The sequence below is a fragment of the Callionymus lyra genome, chromosome 9, assembly GCF_982586985.1.
Source record: "Callionymus lyra chromosome 9, fCalLyr1.hap1.1, whole genome shotgun sequence".
Classification (NCBI taxonomy): domain Eukaryota; kingdom Metazoa; phylum Chordata; class Actinopteri; order Syngnathiformes; family Callionymidae; genus Callionymus; species Callionymus lyra.
Genome location: NC_141826.1, coordinates 11,182,668 through 11,197,787, shown reverse-complemented (window position 1 = coordinate 11,197,787; position 15,120 = coordinate 11,182,668). Strand labels below are relative to the sequence as shown.

Here is a 15,120-nt window from a genome sequence, read left to right as displayed (position 1 = left end):
CAACATCAATTTAATCAACACTTTAGTTGGCCTTTAAGTAAACATTTGTTGTATTTTTAAATATTTAAATTATCTTAAGAAAATCTTTAAATTGTTGTTACATTTAGAATATTAATATAAATTATTATTTTGTAAAAAATAATGTTCTAAATCAATATGCAGCCAATACGGTTAGGTTGAAGAGTGGTTCGACTATGGTGGGGAGCTCTGTCATTATTTAAGACTCGGGCTATTCTCACAGATTTCCTTTTGAAAAGGAAGTAATCTGGCTACATTCCTCAGGAGGTGTTCAAAGCATGTCACACATCAAACAATACAAAACATGAAGCAGAATGGAGGAAGTCTTGAAGTAGGACAGAAGACCTGTAGAACATTGATCTGGAAGGTCAAGTCTTAAACCTGTTTTTTTAGTTGAGGGCAAAAGTTTGCTAAGGAGTGTTTGCGGTGGTCTACTAGCATTTAGTTCCCTAGCAAGTAAGCCCTGTTTATTCTCTTATTTCTCTGTGTGCTATTATGTTTTATTTTGCTTTTAATGCGTCTTCATTTTGTCCTTCAACCCCATGCTGAACTGAAATGTCTTCGGGAGTTTAGGACTTCGGATGAATTGATATGGCCAAATTGATTTTAAAAATTGATCAAGCTGAGCTGTACTTAATGTTTATATTCCAACCCCCTATTGGGGTCTGGGCCCTATCCAATTTCATTGGGCGAGGATTGAAATAATCGATAATCCTGCTGTTATCTGCTGTCAACCCAGGATCTCGAGAAGCTACTTCACTACTGTGTGCTACCACCTTGAACAGATGCAATAATATATAAATATTTAATTATAATATCTAATAAAATGTAGATTGATAGTATAATATTGAACCTATTGCACACACTTGTATATTAACTAATTCACTGGCTGAGGAATATTTCTAAATCTTCTAAATACAACTGCCTGAAAAGAAATTGACTACTCACAGTAGACTAAACTGTGAAATAATACTACAAAAACTACAGTGATGACCAAGAAGGGGTTTTATTTTAAAGACGTGGTATTGCCCTTTGCTGTCATTAAGGAGTATGGTATAAACAATTTCGATAAAGTTCTATCTGATCAAATCTAATCTAACGGACTACCTTAGTTAACTTATGCAAGGATCAATAAAGTTTGATCTATCTATCTATGCATACAGAATAATTGAACAATATTTTAAATCTCAGTGAAGCCTCTTAAGTCTTATAAATATATGTATAAAGGGAGAATGAGTAAGCAGCTTACATGGTAATGGTATTACTGCAATTACAGTAAATCGTCAAATAAGTAGACACATAAAAATGTGTACAAATAACAATACATAAAGATTTAGCTTAAATTTAGGTAAAGCATACTGCTCCTCGAGATCAAAAATAAATAATATTACCGGTAACTTTCCACTTCCAACATGTTCCAACCAGACAATTGGCAATGAAGTAGCTTAAATATGGGAGTGTCCCTTAAAGGATTTTCATCCAATTTGACATTTATGCAGTCTGACATAATGATGCAAGCAATATAAAGTCACAGGGAACAGTAAACACAAATAAGGAATTCTTTTTTTTTTCTACCATAATAATAATAATTAAGATAAGGGGAATATTATAAAATATTGTTTTAATTCAATGATTTGATCCAAGAGGACTTATGAATGTAATACTTTCTATTCTACTGCACTACTAAAGTACAAAAAAATACTACTACAATGCTAAAGGCGTGGTCAATCGAAGGCTTCATGGGGGTAGATTTGATGGCATACAAGTACTTTCCCCATTTTATTATACGCCTGGCAAAATCCCAATGGATTATTTTCATAACTCCATAATTGGCGCTTAACTAGATATATTAAATTGTACTAACTTGTTAAGCTAAAAATAACGATTGTTTTGTCTCTAAAACCGGGGAAACAGCGGCCGCTGTATATTGACAACGGAAGGGGGGATGTGACGTTTTCCTGGCAACCCCGACGACAAGGCTCTACCAGCAGTATCCGCCGAAGTCTGTCCATACAAACTCCAGCGTGTTCACCCGCGATCAAACCAGGTAACTACATCTTTACAGCGACTGTTTACGGGATCATTCTGAAAGAAGATAGTTCTATATAACATACTTTTATGCATCTTTCCTTTCCGCGTGGTCTCCAGTGTCTCGGTGGAGTCATTTTAAACGCATTATGTCTTCCCCGCCAATGCTAGTTCAAAAAGCTAATAGCATGGCGCAGACAAGAGAAGGCCGCTTTTGTTCTACGGTCTGGGTGCGGTGGTGGACTAGAGTCACCGGACTGTGTTTTTTTTTTACTATTTAAATCCGAACATCACAAATGGAATCTGTTTAACGATTTGCAAAACTCACTTAAATAGACGTTTTTTGCACTTTTTTTCCTACTAAATAGTGCCGGTGCTAAATGGTTAGCTTGCGCAGCGTGATTCCATTTTATGTCGCGGTTCCTTCGGGATCAACTGCAAAGTTATTTTTTACTACGATTGCATTAAATGCGTGCGTGTATTTGGTCTTGTATTCTATAGTATTAACTCCATTTTTTGGTCACCCAATTGTTTACAGAAGCCTTTGGGTCGCGCCCTCTAATCTGTATATGTCAACGGTTAAACTTTGGATTTCTTATCTGTAATCCAGTTAAAACCAGTTGTATACAAGGAGACTTTAACCGTAATGTGTTGCAAGTTAAATGATACTAATAGATCAAATCTCTCTTAATTTGTATCGTGCTAATGCTAACAATTCAGACTGTGGCGGTAACTTCATTTTATATTCTTATGTTTATCAAACGCATTGTTTTCCAGAGAAAAGTACAGTCAAATAGGTCTGATGTGGTTTTCAAATTGTAAAGCGTTGCATATTTGACTCCAGTTACACTTAAACATTGTATTACCGTGTACTGCCCACATTAACACTGCTTTGTTTCTGCACAGATTTTGACCAGCCATGACTGATGAGGGAAATGTTGTCAGAATTAGGGGCCTCCCTTGGTCCTGTTCGGTGGACGAAGTTCAAAGGTTTTTCTCGGGTGAGTAATTGATGATTATTTGTTAAGATGATAACCTCGACTGCGTAATTAAAATGTTCTTCTTCTTTTTAAAGCGGACTGCAAAATACTCAACAACGGAAGTGGCATCCACTTCACTTACACGCGAGAGGGTCGGCCGAGCGGCGAGGCGTTTGTGGAGCTGGAGACGGAGGAAGATCTGAAAATTGCGGTGAAGAAAGACAGAGAAACCATGGGTCACAGATACGTGGAGGGTAAGACTAACGCCCAGTTTGCACCTCGAGTTGTATATTCAAAGCAGAGATGGACTTATTTTTCTTTTGTGCTGCCTTTCAGTTTTTAAGTCCAACAACGTCGAGATGGACTGGGTCATGAAGCACACCGGTCCAAACTGTCCAGAGACGGCAGGTGACGGTCTGGTCAGACTAAGAGGACTACCCTTTGGCTGCAGCAAAGAGGAGATCGTCCAGTTTTTCTCAGGTAAGATATTTGCTTGCCCTGTGGGAAAGTTGGTGTTTACGACATTTATTAACGTCCGGCTCCATCTTCCCTTTCTTGTTTATTTTCTTTTGAACGTTAGTCCTCCAAAAACATTTACTCATAATTTAATGTGGTATAGAGATGTGCTGGTGTAAAGGATACAAATGATTCTGAGAATTTCAAAAGGATGATCATACTTTCAAATGATATTATTCTTTACTGTTTTTAAAATGCACTGATTATAAAATGTATAGAGCTCAGTTCGGGAATTCTGTTGTGTTTTTAAATTCTAAAATTTTATATAAATACATGAATAACTTTTCAAATATTTGTTGGTTGAAAGTATTGTAACAAAGAATTGTTAAAGAAAATGTTTTCGTGTTGGATGGAGTCAATTTCCAGCACATCTCTGAGACCCCCCCCCATCCCCATTCACCTTTTCCTACCTTTACAGGCATAACTCAATTGTTCATCACGAAACGGCTTTCCTGACAGTTATTTGTGAATCAGTCCTCCTTCATTTCCTCACACTCAAATGCAATTCCTAACCCGATGATCCATTTCATTGACCAGTTGAACCCATCCACACACCTGTTACAGCCCAACACTTCCCTTCTCATGCTCTTCCTCTATCCTGACATTTTTCCGCTGCACTTTTTACCCCAAACAAGATGAATGTAATTCTGAGTCACTGGTAAAAGTCTTTAACTGGTATGTATGATGATGTGTAGAGTTTTCCATAAGTTCTTCTTTATCTCTCTCTAGACGAAAAGTTCTGTGATTGGGCATGTGATTTAATATGTCCCCCGCTGGGGTTATCTGTCCTTGGGTTGAAGGGTTGGAAATCGTGCCAAATGGGATAACATTGCCGGTGGACATCCAGGGGAGGAGTACGGGGGAGGCCTTCGTGCAGTTTGCTTCACAGGATATAGCTGAAAAGGCTCTAAAGAAACACAAGGAAAGAATAGGGCACAGGTGGGGATGGTTGGTTGGTTGGCTGGATAACTTGCTTTTTTCATGGTGTGCACTCTCCACATGTCAACCAAATACAAATCTGACACAACACTCACCACTAAATGCGATAAATACACATAAACACGATCAACTGCTGATTCTTGTGTTCAACATGGTCACGGTTAGTGCTTGGACAACACTTTGATCCGTACACAAATGAAGGTTTTTTCCCATCGATGATGGTGCCCAAGTACTAATTCCTCAGTAACATAATAAGGAGTAATCCTGGCGGTAAATCCTGTACAGAAGGACGTGAAGCCCACTCCAGGTAATGCAAAGTCAGATGATGTCTGCGCCTCTAAAATCAGGTCAATGACTGGACACAAACTGAGACACCAGACGTTCTTAGCCTAAAAAAAGTGTTTATATTTCATCAATATAGAAACGTTTTTGCATTGGATCTCAAGTGGCACACATAATATTGACTACACCATGAACTTCACAGATTAGTCATGAGTAATGAGCTCGCGCAGCATCGCTACGCCGCGTGTCTCATGGCAACACCCCTTTGCTCTTTAGGTACATTGAGATCTTCAAGAGTAGTCGCGCCGAGGTGCGAACTCATTACGAACCCCAGCGGAAGCCGATGGGCATGCAGAGGCCGGGCCCCTACGACCGGCCCTCCGGAGGTCGCGGCTACAACATGATGAGTCGAGGAGGGTCTTACGACAGAGTGCGCCGCGGCGGCTACGGCGGAGGTGAGTGGCCTAGGAGACATCCGACGTCCGTTTGTACGCGTCATTTGAGCGAGAGCTGCACTAAAATTCATAGTAGGTGATTCGTTCTCAGGTGTATCCGATGGACGCTACAACGACGGCGGCTCCTCCTTCCAGAGCACGACGGGTCACTGCGTTCACATGCGGGGCCTGCCCTACCGAGCCACGGAGACGGACATCTACAACGTAGGACACCTGTACAACTCTTCATTGTAGACTCGTTTTTAACCTTTTATGTTATTGCAGTTCTTCTCACCACTGAATCCAGTACGTGTGCACATTGAAATCGGTCCAGATGGCAGAGTGACCGGAGAGGCTGATGTAGAATTTGCTAGCCACGAGGATGCTGTTGCTGCCATGTCCAAAGACAAAGCCAACATGCGTATGTTTAAATAAGGACCTTTTCTATTTTGTAATACAAATGTTTTACTCATTGTCCTTGTTTTGACAGAGCATCGCTATGTGGAGTTATTTTTAAACTCAACTGCAGGGGGCAGTAATGGAGGATACGGGGGCCAGATGATGGGTGGCATGGGTAAGTAGTTTGCGTTTCTTATCTAAATCATGACACAAGTGCTTAAATGCATGTCCATCGTCTCGACAGGAAACCAGTCGTCCTACAGCAGCGGCCAGATGAACTCTGGGTACTCCAGCGGCTACAACAACCAGGGAAACATGGGCGGCTACAATGACTACAGTGAGTGAAAGCTCGGATACTGTCGGGTTGTGTTGTTTCCGAGCTCCTGGTCCCATGTTGTGTTTTCTCTCCCGCTCTCTGTTAGGTAACCAGGGTGGGATGGGAAGCAGTTACTATGGCGGCGGTGGCGGAGGAAGCAGAAGCTCAATGAATGGCCTTGGAGGTGGATGGGGAATGTAACTTTTGTTGTTCAGTGTTGCTTTTTTTATAAATTAAAGAAAAAGAAGAAAAAAAACTCGGTATGTGCTGCAAATATTGCAACTGCACGTCTTACCTGGTACAGAGAAGCCAGGTGAGGTCGTTGTGAATACATTGAAGGGTTGGGTTTGTAATTTTTCTAAGGAGGACGGGCCAGGAAAGGTGTCAGAAGCAGTGTTTTCTTCATTCCTCACCAAAACATTTTGTTCCTCTGTTTTTTTTTTTCTCAATGACACCAGCGTCGTCCTGTTATTTTATTCCGTCTGTGACATTTTTCATGTAAGAGTGCATGAACAAAGCATCTGAATTTGTGATGTTTGGACTTTGCTTCCCTATTCTGAATAGCACCTAGTTTTTTGTTTTTTTTTAATTGTCCCAGAGAAGAGATGTTTTGTTAGTATTACATGTTCAAGCAGTTCTTTTTTTTTTTATTTACATGGCTAACTCGGTTTCCGATATACTGTTGTTAAAGTTTCTACTGCTTCAAATGATGTTTGTACTTCCTGTGCACAAGTAAATAAAACTATTTGGAATACCCAGCACAGAAATGTAAAATATCCTTTATTCATCTATCAAACGCAATAGAAAAGTGGGTTAAAATGTCCAAAATTGATCAAGGAAACCACTTTGTAGCATCGACTATTCATAATTAAACATGGAAGTATACAATCATCATCACAATACTTCAGCCTGAATCCTACGACCAAAAGGACACGATTGTGTCAAATTCATATTTGAAAAAAAGGGCAGTGAAAAGAAGCTTAGAAATTAAAAGGGCTTGGAAGCTAACTGTTAATTAGCCAGGCTAACACTATGATTTTAGTGCATCACAGATTATCAAGCACACTAACTTGTCATGTTTGATCAAAAACAAAGCTTTAAGAAAACAAATTAAAAACTTCTCCCCTTAGAGTTGACTTAATCAACTTAAGAGCAAACTAATAGTAGAAATTGGGGCAAATCGCTTGATTTATAATATGTGCTGATTAAAAATTGTATCATAATATCCTGAATCATCTGTCAGTCTTTGAAATGTTACTGTTGAAAGGAGAATAAAATAAAAAAAATAACACTGATTTAGAATTGTGTAGGATGAAGAGGATCTATCCAAATGTTTCCATCCGTTCCAATACTTCAGTCATTCCACCCACACGTAAAATAAAGAATATAAAGGATCTGTAGTTAAAAAACAAACGATCTTGGATCTTTGTTTGTATGCGCCTCACACCCAATTCATGGCTTTTTTATTTTTATTTAAAAGCTGCTCGTCTTTACGCTCAACTTAAGTAGTCATAACAGGTTGTGTAGCCAGATGGTACGACTGACACAAAGAGAAACAAACAGTGCAGGTTCCATTAAATATGGACGGTTATTCAGAAACGACAGCTTCTTCACACCGACATTTGAGGCACCATCAGGCCGTACACTTCATGGGATTGTGATCGATCACAATACGTGGCACAATCGTCATGTGAGTGTTGCATCAGTTAGGTACAGGAAAAAAAAAAAACATCTGAATAGTATAAAATGAAACAGTGAGATCACTCGAAGTCCAGTGGAGGAAGAAAACTGAAGTTCCACTTGAGATTATTCTTTAACAAATCATTAGATATTTAGGTAGAAAAACCTCAACTTCCGTCTGTCAAGAGCCCTTGTTGGACGAGCTTCTCTGCAGGAGGAGCGAGTGACAGATGTCGCACACTCGCACCGGACGAGGGTATGAAGGCAGGGCCAGCTCGTTCCCGGAGCAGTTGCTGCAGTAGATGTCGCCGCAGTTCCTGCAGTGATGCTGGAAGAGAAAACAATGGTCTAAAACATCACGGAGGCAGAAATATAACGTGGTGCAGGACGTCACCTACTTTTCTGCGGGCGATCGAGAATTCTTTGTTACACTGTTTGCACTGCGTTGCCTCGTCATCCTTCAGCCAGGCGTGACCCTGACGCGACACGGGGAGGGAGAAAAATCAACACCAATGAAGACTTGGATTTTAGTCGGAACCTACTTTTAGTGCCTTGTTGACCTCTTTGAAATCCTCCATCTTCAGTTTAGACCTACAACAAGAACAGCGGTTTGACAGACTGAATCACAGATGCAAGTGTGACAGGGATTGAGTGACGACTGACTGGCTGAGATGAAGTCCCATCTCTTGTAGAGCCTGCTCCTGCTGTTCACACCTCTGCTGCAGCTGCTTCTTCTCGTGCTTCAAATCCTGCAGCTCCTGCGACACAAGAATCAGGAACAACCGGATGAAACAAACACATTTAGAAAGCCTCTAAAAAAAAGGAAATCTTAAGGAGGCTAGGAAAAACCTCAAGTTATTTCAACCTTTGTCCTCCCGGTTTAGCGTTCAACCGACCACAGTGGTACATTATTTTGACAAGCTTGTGGAGTCACTGACCGTGTGGAGACCCTGCAGTTGTTGCAGTTGAGTGCGCAGCTCAGTGCTGTTGTCCTGCTCCCTCTGCAGAGCTCTCTGGAGATTCTGTCTTTGTTCTCTCTCCTGTCGCAAGTCATTCTCCAAACCCAGCCTGGACACACACAAATATTGTACGTTATAAATAAATATGTATTAATAATTCCAACTATTAATGAAGTAGTTGCTTGTTCCCTTTTACAACTACCTTCTTATCTTCACTTCCTTTTTTGCTCCAAATTGTTTTTAAAAATACAGTTTCTTTTTAAATCCAACAAACATACAGTATGTTGGATTACAATGATTAATTCAATCTAAATTTGTGATCCATCCATTAGATAAGGGGTGTCCAAATCAACTAATTCAAGGGACCAAAATATAAATTTAAACCGTAGTTACAGACCGAACAAATATAAAAGTCATGATAGGGATAATTTAGGCTAAAATAAATATTTATACAGTAATGTAGGAGGCTTAAAATGAGAAAATAAATTACAAAGAGATTACATGCATTACAAGCATACATTTTCTATATTAAAATCTCAAAACTTATAGCAACCTTTTTGAACAATATTTTATCACAAACATGCAACCATGTTAAGGGAGCAGAAGACTCTGGCGGGCCACAAAAAAATATCTTGTTCACACAATATTTGGCTCATCTTGCCAGACTTTAACAAACCGATATCTTTTTCAAAAACAAACTACATTAACTTGCTTTAAAGAGCATATTTTTCAAAGCAAACTATCTTCCATCCATGGCCCAAACCAAGTGTTATGGTAACATCTTGATAGAAAATTGAGTTCAATCGTTTAAAAGGGGAAATTTATTATCACCAGGTTCATTTCTGATGGCAGTAGATAAGCAGAAAGTGGATCCCGAGTTGTGAACTACCGACTACTATCACAAGAGTGATATCGGTGGGGTAACCAATAGAGACTCTGGTTACATTTACTTACAGAAAAACAGTGGTACATGTTTAAGTATTAATACTGGAGCTACTCCTGAGATCATACTATAAAACACCAAACTAGCAAATTATATTTTGTGTTTTTCTGTCGACGCTTAAACTCACCTCAGTGTATCCAGATCCCCGAGTTGATTTTGCAAGGTGCTCACTTTCGCCTCCAGCTCCACCCGCATGTCTTTGTCTGACAGGTCGCTCTTTTGGCGGTCCTGCTCAGAGTTTTTTAGTCTGTGAGATAAAAAGGGCTGAAGTTTAAAGAATGCAATAAAAAGCAAAATCATTCAGGAAGAGGATCTGACCTGTCCTCCAGATTCTGCATCGTTGTCTCCATCTCAATCATCTTCTTCTCCAGCTGCTCCGTCTGAGCCTGTTTCTTTGCCGCCTCTTGCTCAGAGTTCTAACGCGACAGATCGACGTGTGAGACATTGATATAGTCACTCGCTTCAAGTCCATGTACCTGCACTTTGTGGAACATCTGGACGTTGAGAGTCTTGACTTGATCCAGTTGGAGACGCAGTGCGACCAGAGTGTCTTGTTTTTCATGCGAGTCCTTCTCTAGCAGCTTCATGGCCACTTCCATCTCCTTCTTCATACCCACCTGCAGCTCCAACTCACGCTCCAGCTCCTGGTTTTCAAAATCTCATGTCATGATCGTGATTTCATCATCAACACGTGCTGTGCTTTATCGAATAAATATTCTATTAAACATTATGATTCTCAACTTCTCCCCAGTTTTACCTGGTGAATTTTTCTCTCCTCTTTGTACTGGTTCCACACAACGTTGTACATCTCATCCAGGCCCTGTCGGGTCTGTTTGTACGTCTCGAGCTCCACCTGGCTGTCCTGAAGCGCTGCCTGGTACCAGAACATCACCACGGTTTTAAAGCCAAGTCTGATCCAGAGAAGTTTTGACTCTCACCTCTTCTTTCTTCTGATTCGACTGCATGATTGTCTCGTTCTCTTTTTTCAGGATCTCCTGCTCGTCTTGGAGGGAGTTGATCCGGTCAGTCGCTGCCGTCAGCTACAAATGAGATTTGAAAAAACAAACATTTCTAACCTCACTATCAAGATCCTGTACAGAGGACATTTTAAATATATAAATTTCCACCTCCTCAACAAGTTTACTGTTGGTCTTCTCCAGGGAGTCCATCTTGGCCTGGAGGTCAGTGACGGTACCACTGAGATGGCGATTTAATTCCTCAATATAATGTTTCTGGTCCAGGATGGCTGTCATCTTCGTATCACTGAAATAGAACAATCCAAACCTTTATGACTGTTCTTTTGCTGCATCTATTTCTTAAAAATATAGAACATTTTATGTAAAACTAACAACAACATAATCTCACTTTACCTAAAAATGTCATTTTACAGTTTCTTAACATTTTACAAATTTATAGAATTCAGATGTGTTTTCTTGCTTCTCTTATGTTAGACAACATATGCGTGGCCCGGAGGCTAAACCTGGCCCACAGAGTCCAATTTTGTGGCCATGCGAGTTTAAAAAAAGAAGAAGATGCAGAGATTATGGATGAAAACAATTGTCCAGAGATTTGCAATCAGATTAAAACTGGTGTCAAAGGAAAGGAATTTGACGGAGAAAATAACTCAGAGATGATTAAGATAAATCAAGATTGAAAGTTTCACAATCAGACTAAAATTTCCGTTTGGTAAAAATAGACCTAAGACTGATCGGGAAATTTGGTCCCTTGTATGATGAGTTTATCAGACAGTTTACACCACTAAAATGATATGACCGTTCTCAAATTAAAGTAAAACCAGTCGAACTGGATTAAAAATAAATCAAATTCTATTTTCATTTGAAAATAGTGTACTCACTTTTTAGTAGTTTCGCTATTGGTAGAGTCTTTCAGATAAAGAGAGAAGTCGATCACTCCCACCTGATGGAAACGGAATAGAACTTTGTTTTGCTTGTTTACTTTTCATCAAAAAAAGAAGAAAAGAGACTCACTTGAGAATCCAGGTCTTCCCCTTTTATACACAAGTTGGCATCGATAACATTGATGCCAACGAGAAGTCCTCCCATCACTGCTCCCTCCTCCTCCAACATCAAAGCTCCAGGATCATAAAACTCACTGCAAAAGTGACGATAGATGCTTAAACAAGATTCCTGATATAATTAAAAAAACAAAGTGTTTTTTAAGGGAAACTCGCTAACATTAAGAGATCTTTACGGTCCAGCAATGCCTTCATGTAGTCAGCGACTTTCTTCTGCATCAAAGCCAAGTGCAACCACGCTCTCCCTCTCCCCAGACCGGTTCTGTAGACGCACAGAATCAGCGCCAGTATTAAAGAAAGACGTGAGTTAGGGCTTTAAGTGCAAACTTACTTGATGGCGGGAAGGTCTCTTGCACTTGTAGCAATATTAACGGACTCAGGACACAATCTTTCCACCAGTTCCAGAGGTCCCCATATGGACTTGTTTTGACCAATGAAGGTTTTTTTCGCTGGAGACAGGAAATGCAAGTGGTAACTTGTTGAACTTAATCATAGAGCAGATAATCCTTTTACCTTTCAATCCATGTTTGAGGCAATGCTCAAGGACTATAAAGAACTGCTGCAGAGGAGGGTAATCCGAGTCCAGTGTTCTGCCCAGATTTAGGGTTGACTGGATTAATACTTTGATGCTGAGCTTCATCATGCTGAGGAGGTTGGATCTTTCGATTGCCATCGGGTCTTTCAGGGGCAGTACTATGCAAAAGAGGATGTTGAAATGTAGATTAGTTTCTGTGCACCTTTAGTTATGAGTACCCACACAAAACAGGATCCAAGGTAATTTCTACATTTTGCCTGTTACTGCTTAAGCCATGAACTATATATACACCGTATACTGTTGTAGCAGAACCAGGACATGCATCTGTTCCACTATGAGTACACGCCAATCTGCACGTTAAATTAATAATAATAATAATAATGTTCCCAGATATTTTGAGTTTGAGATGAAAATCTTACTCATGTGAGCACATTTTTAGGAGTTCAAGAAAATTGTAAGGATATTTTAATGCCAATTAAGGCATTGTTTTTGGATTCATGAATGGACTGACTTTTTAAGGATCTGCAGGGATTCTGGTAATTTAAACTATTGTCGAAAGAAGCAGACCGAAAATAATGCACAGCGTCTACTCTGGTCTAGTCTGGAGCTTTGACCATACGTCCATTTTATTGTATTTTTGTGGTCCTAACGAGACAAGTGAAGAACATTTAGTTGTGTTTTTGTCCATAGTTCATTGTCATTTTTGCCCCTCAAAATAAATTTATAGTGTAAGTAAGACATTTATATTGTAAAGCGCCTTTCGCAGACCATGGTCAGAAATTGTCTTTATTTCCTAACAAATTATTTTTTTAAATGGATATATTATGGCCTATTTAGGTTTATTTCATGTTCCTCTTCTCTTTAGTGGTTTTTCCCTTCATAGTTTTGCACTTTGTCACGGTCAGAGTATATAACTACCATATTATGTGGCCTCTGAGGGAAATTGAATTTCCCACCCCTGGTCTAAGATACCAAACTCACAACACATGATCAAGTTGTAACGCTTTTTTTTTTTATCCGTTTTTTGTTTTCCTCTAGCATTTCGTGAGAGGGTAGTTATTGTTGAAAACACAGATGACTCGCATGAATGAACTCAAATAGATGGTTAGAACAATGTGTTTGTTCTGAGCCAGCCGTTGGTAAATCACATATTTTTAAAGTTGCAATTTGAATAGAAAACAGTTGTTAGTATGTGCCAAAGGGGCAATATGTAACAAATAAGTTAAAATCCAAAGATATGTTCCATGAAGCAAAAAAAAAGGGAGGAATACCAGTCGAGCACTGTCATGGTTATTGAACCATAAAATCTTGGTTCTTCACTCGCAGTCATGTGTTTGACAGCTGACAGGGAGTTCCCAAAACTTGAGTTTTTAAAGTTTTCCTAGTTAAGGAATAAACCTACCTCTATTAAAACTTACCGGGTAGAAGTTTTCCTTTGCTGTTGAGCTCATTTTCCGCCTCAGAAGTGGGAGTGTTTGGAGCAGAAGTGAGTGAGGAGTTCCTCGGTGCAGCAGCGTAGCTCACCCCGCTGCTGATCGTCTCCGTGGCCCGTCGCGCCAGAGACAGGATGGGCGCCGACCAGCCGCTCTCCAGGGGCGGCTTCTCGGGCCTACTTTGCGCGGTGTCGTCGACATTCTCGTCGTTCGTCTGGGTTTCGTCAGTCTGTTCTTCAGCTTCTCCATCAACAGCTGTGTTTACTTCCTCCGACTCGTCGGCCATGTTTCAACCCCCCCTCCCGTCTCAACACGTGACCAAGCCCTCGACTTCTTCTGCTTCTTTTTCGTTTAGGGTGGTTGAGAAAACAACGTTGTTGTGCAATACCGCCACCAGCTGGCATGGAGGGTACATCATGAATCCAACATGTGTATCTGTTTCAGTCTACTTTTACAAATAGACACATTTTTAATCGATGGGAAGTTTAAAACAAAACTTAACCATTTTATGTTCTCTTTATTTATTTAGTTCTTCTGAGACAGAGTAGTATTAATGGTCCGAAAGTTGTCTAAAATAAATAAGAATAACTTAAAAGCTTATAAATGTAAACTTTACTGTATATTGATCAATGGCTATTGATATTAGTCAAGTCCAATATTTGGACACCAATTGCGCAACTTATAGTTTAGTCAATATTCATTATTTAATGTATTTAATTCTTCTATATTTTGTTTTTAAAAAAAAAAAAGTGGGTATAAGGTTTAGAAAATGAGAAAATCAAGTCTAAATCCAAACGACACTGTAAATTGATCAAAGGTTGTTAAAAATGTTTTTCTCAAGTCAAAGAACTTGCAGTTTTTTTTGTTTTTTTAATATTTATTCAATATTTAATAAAAAATATTATATTAAACGTAGACAGGACATCAAATCCTGTCCTTATGCATAAGGCTAAGTGGGATACTTTAAATCCAAATGTATTTTAATTTTCCTTGAAGGTAATATTTCAAGCTATATCTATGGTTTTTCACAAGCCCGAGTTGAATTAAATTGGGTGTAGCAGCAGCAGATTTAATAATACTCTCTATTTATATAGCGCCTTTCTATAATCTTTTTTTTCGTCAACAATATGCTTAAAAAGTATCCATATTTGAGTAACAAGAGTGCAACATAATCAGTATTATGAATGTTTTTCTCGGTTCTTCTTATTTCCAGATTTACGTCCCTATATGATATTTTGGACAAATAAATTGATATGACAAAAATATGGAAATGCTTTTAAGAGCAATGAATTCATTGGCCTTGATATCCGTAATAAAGATTGCATTTTATATTTCTTCTATTATCATTGTGTTTGAAATAGTTTGTAATAAGAAAAAAAGGAAAATAAAATATGAAAAGCCATAGAAATTAAAGAACCAAGCAGTAAAATAAAAACTAATGTGACAACACCAAGTGTTGTTTTGGGTTTTTTGGCTATATTTTAAAATGCAATATTCATAGTTATACGACGCTGTTTAAACATAACATTTTGATTTTAAATAATTCATACATTTAGGTTCATAATACATCGATCTTGATTAGATATAAATGGTTTAATGACGTAAGACAAATACAAGTTTAAA

The 15,120-nt window shown here is 39.1% G+C and overlaps 2 protein-coding genes across 3 annotated transcripts; one reads left to right on the top strand and one right to left on the bottom strand.

Annotated features, from left to right (window-relative positions):
* Positions 1–1,961: 1,961 nt before the first annotated feature.
* Positions 1,962–6,686, top strand: LOC148071818 (heterogeneous nuclear ribonucleoprotein H-like). Of its 2 annotated transcripts, none has more exons than XM_087798523.1 (11): positions 1,962–2,065; positions 2,953–3,047; positions 3,122–3,280; positions 3,363–3,506; positions 4,343–4,481; positions 5,040–5,218; positions 5,295–5,422; positions 5,483–5,618; positions 5,688–5,771; positions 5,841–5,933; positions 6,019–6,686. In XM_087798523.1, exons 2-11 carry the CDS (start codon positions 2,966–2,968, stop codon positions 6,111–6,113), a joined length of 1,239 nt encoding a protein of 412 aa, XP_087654649.1. In that variant the 5' UTR covers positions 1,962–2,065; positions 2,953–2,965; the 3' UTR covers positions 6,114–6,686. The 2 variants fall into 2 exon arrangements, with proteins under 2 accessions (XP_087654649.1, XP_087654650.1); XM_087798524.1 differs by having other exon boundaries at positions 1,994–2,075; positions 2,961–3,047; positions 5,310–5,422.
* Positions 6,548–13,795, bottom strand: rufy1 (RUN and FYVE domain containing 1). Its single transcript, XM_087798521.1, has 17 exons — positions 13,483–13,795; positions 12,043–12,222; positions 11,861–11,978; positions 11,690–11,791; positions 11,483–11,606; positions 11,350–11,411; positions 10,622–10,757; positions 10,433–10,534; positions 10,252–10,368; positions 9,971–10,138; positions 9,813–9,910; positions 9,622–9,741; positions 8,531–8,660; positions 8,256–8,350; positions 8,135–8,183; positions 7,991–8,068; positions 6,548–7,920 (listed from the first exon to the last, which is right to left on the bottom strand). The coding sequence occupies exons 1-17, from the start codon at positions 13,781–13,783 to the stop codon at positions 7,774–7,776; spliced, it is 2,127 nt and encodes a 708-aa protein (XP_087654647.1). The 5' UTR covers positions 13,784–13,795; the 3' UTR covers positions 6,548–7,773.
* Between the last annotated feature and the right edge of the window lie 1,325 nt (positions 13,796–15,120).

Coding starts and splice junctions, on each gene's coding strand:
- LOC148071818 (XM_087798523.1), top strand. CDS start 2,966: ATGACTGATGAGGGAAATGTTGTCAGAATTAGGGGCCTCCCTTGGTCC. Junction 5,423..5,482: donor CGGAGACGGACATCTACAAC/GTAGGACACCTG, acceptor ATGTTATTGCAG/TTCTTCTCACCACTGAATCC. Junction 5,934..6,018: donor GGGCGGCTACAATGACTACA/GTGAGTGAAAGC, acceptor GCTCTCTGTTAG/GTAACCAGGGTGGGATGGGA.
- rufy1 (XM_087798521.1), bottom strand. CDS start 13,783: ATGGCCGACGAGTCGGAGGAAGTAAACACAGCTGTTGATGGAGAAGCT. Junction 11,792..11,860: donor AGAGACCTTCCCGCCATCAA/GTAAGTTTGCAC, acceptor GTGCGTCTACAG/AACCGGTCTGGGGAGAGGGA. Junction 10,369..10,432: donor CGAATCAGAAGAAAGAAGAG/GTGAGAGTCAAA, acceptor TTCTGGTACCAG/GCAGCGCTTCAGGACAGCCA.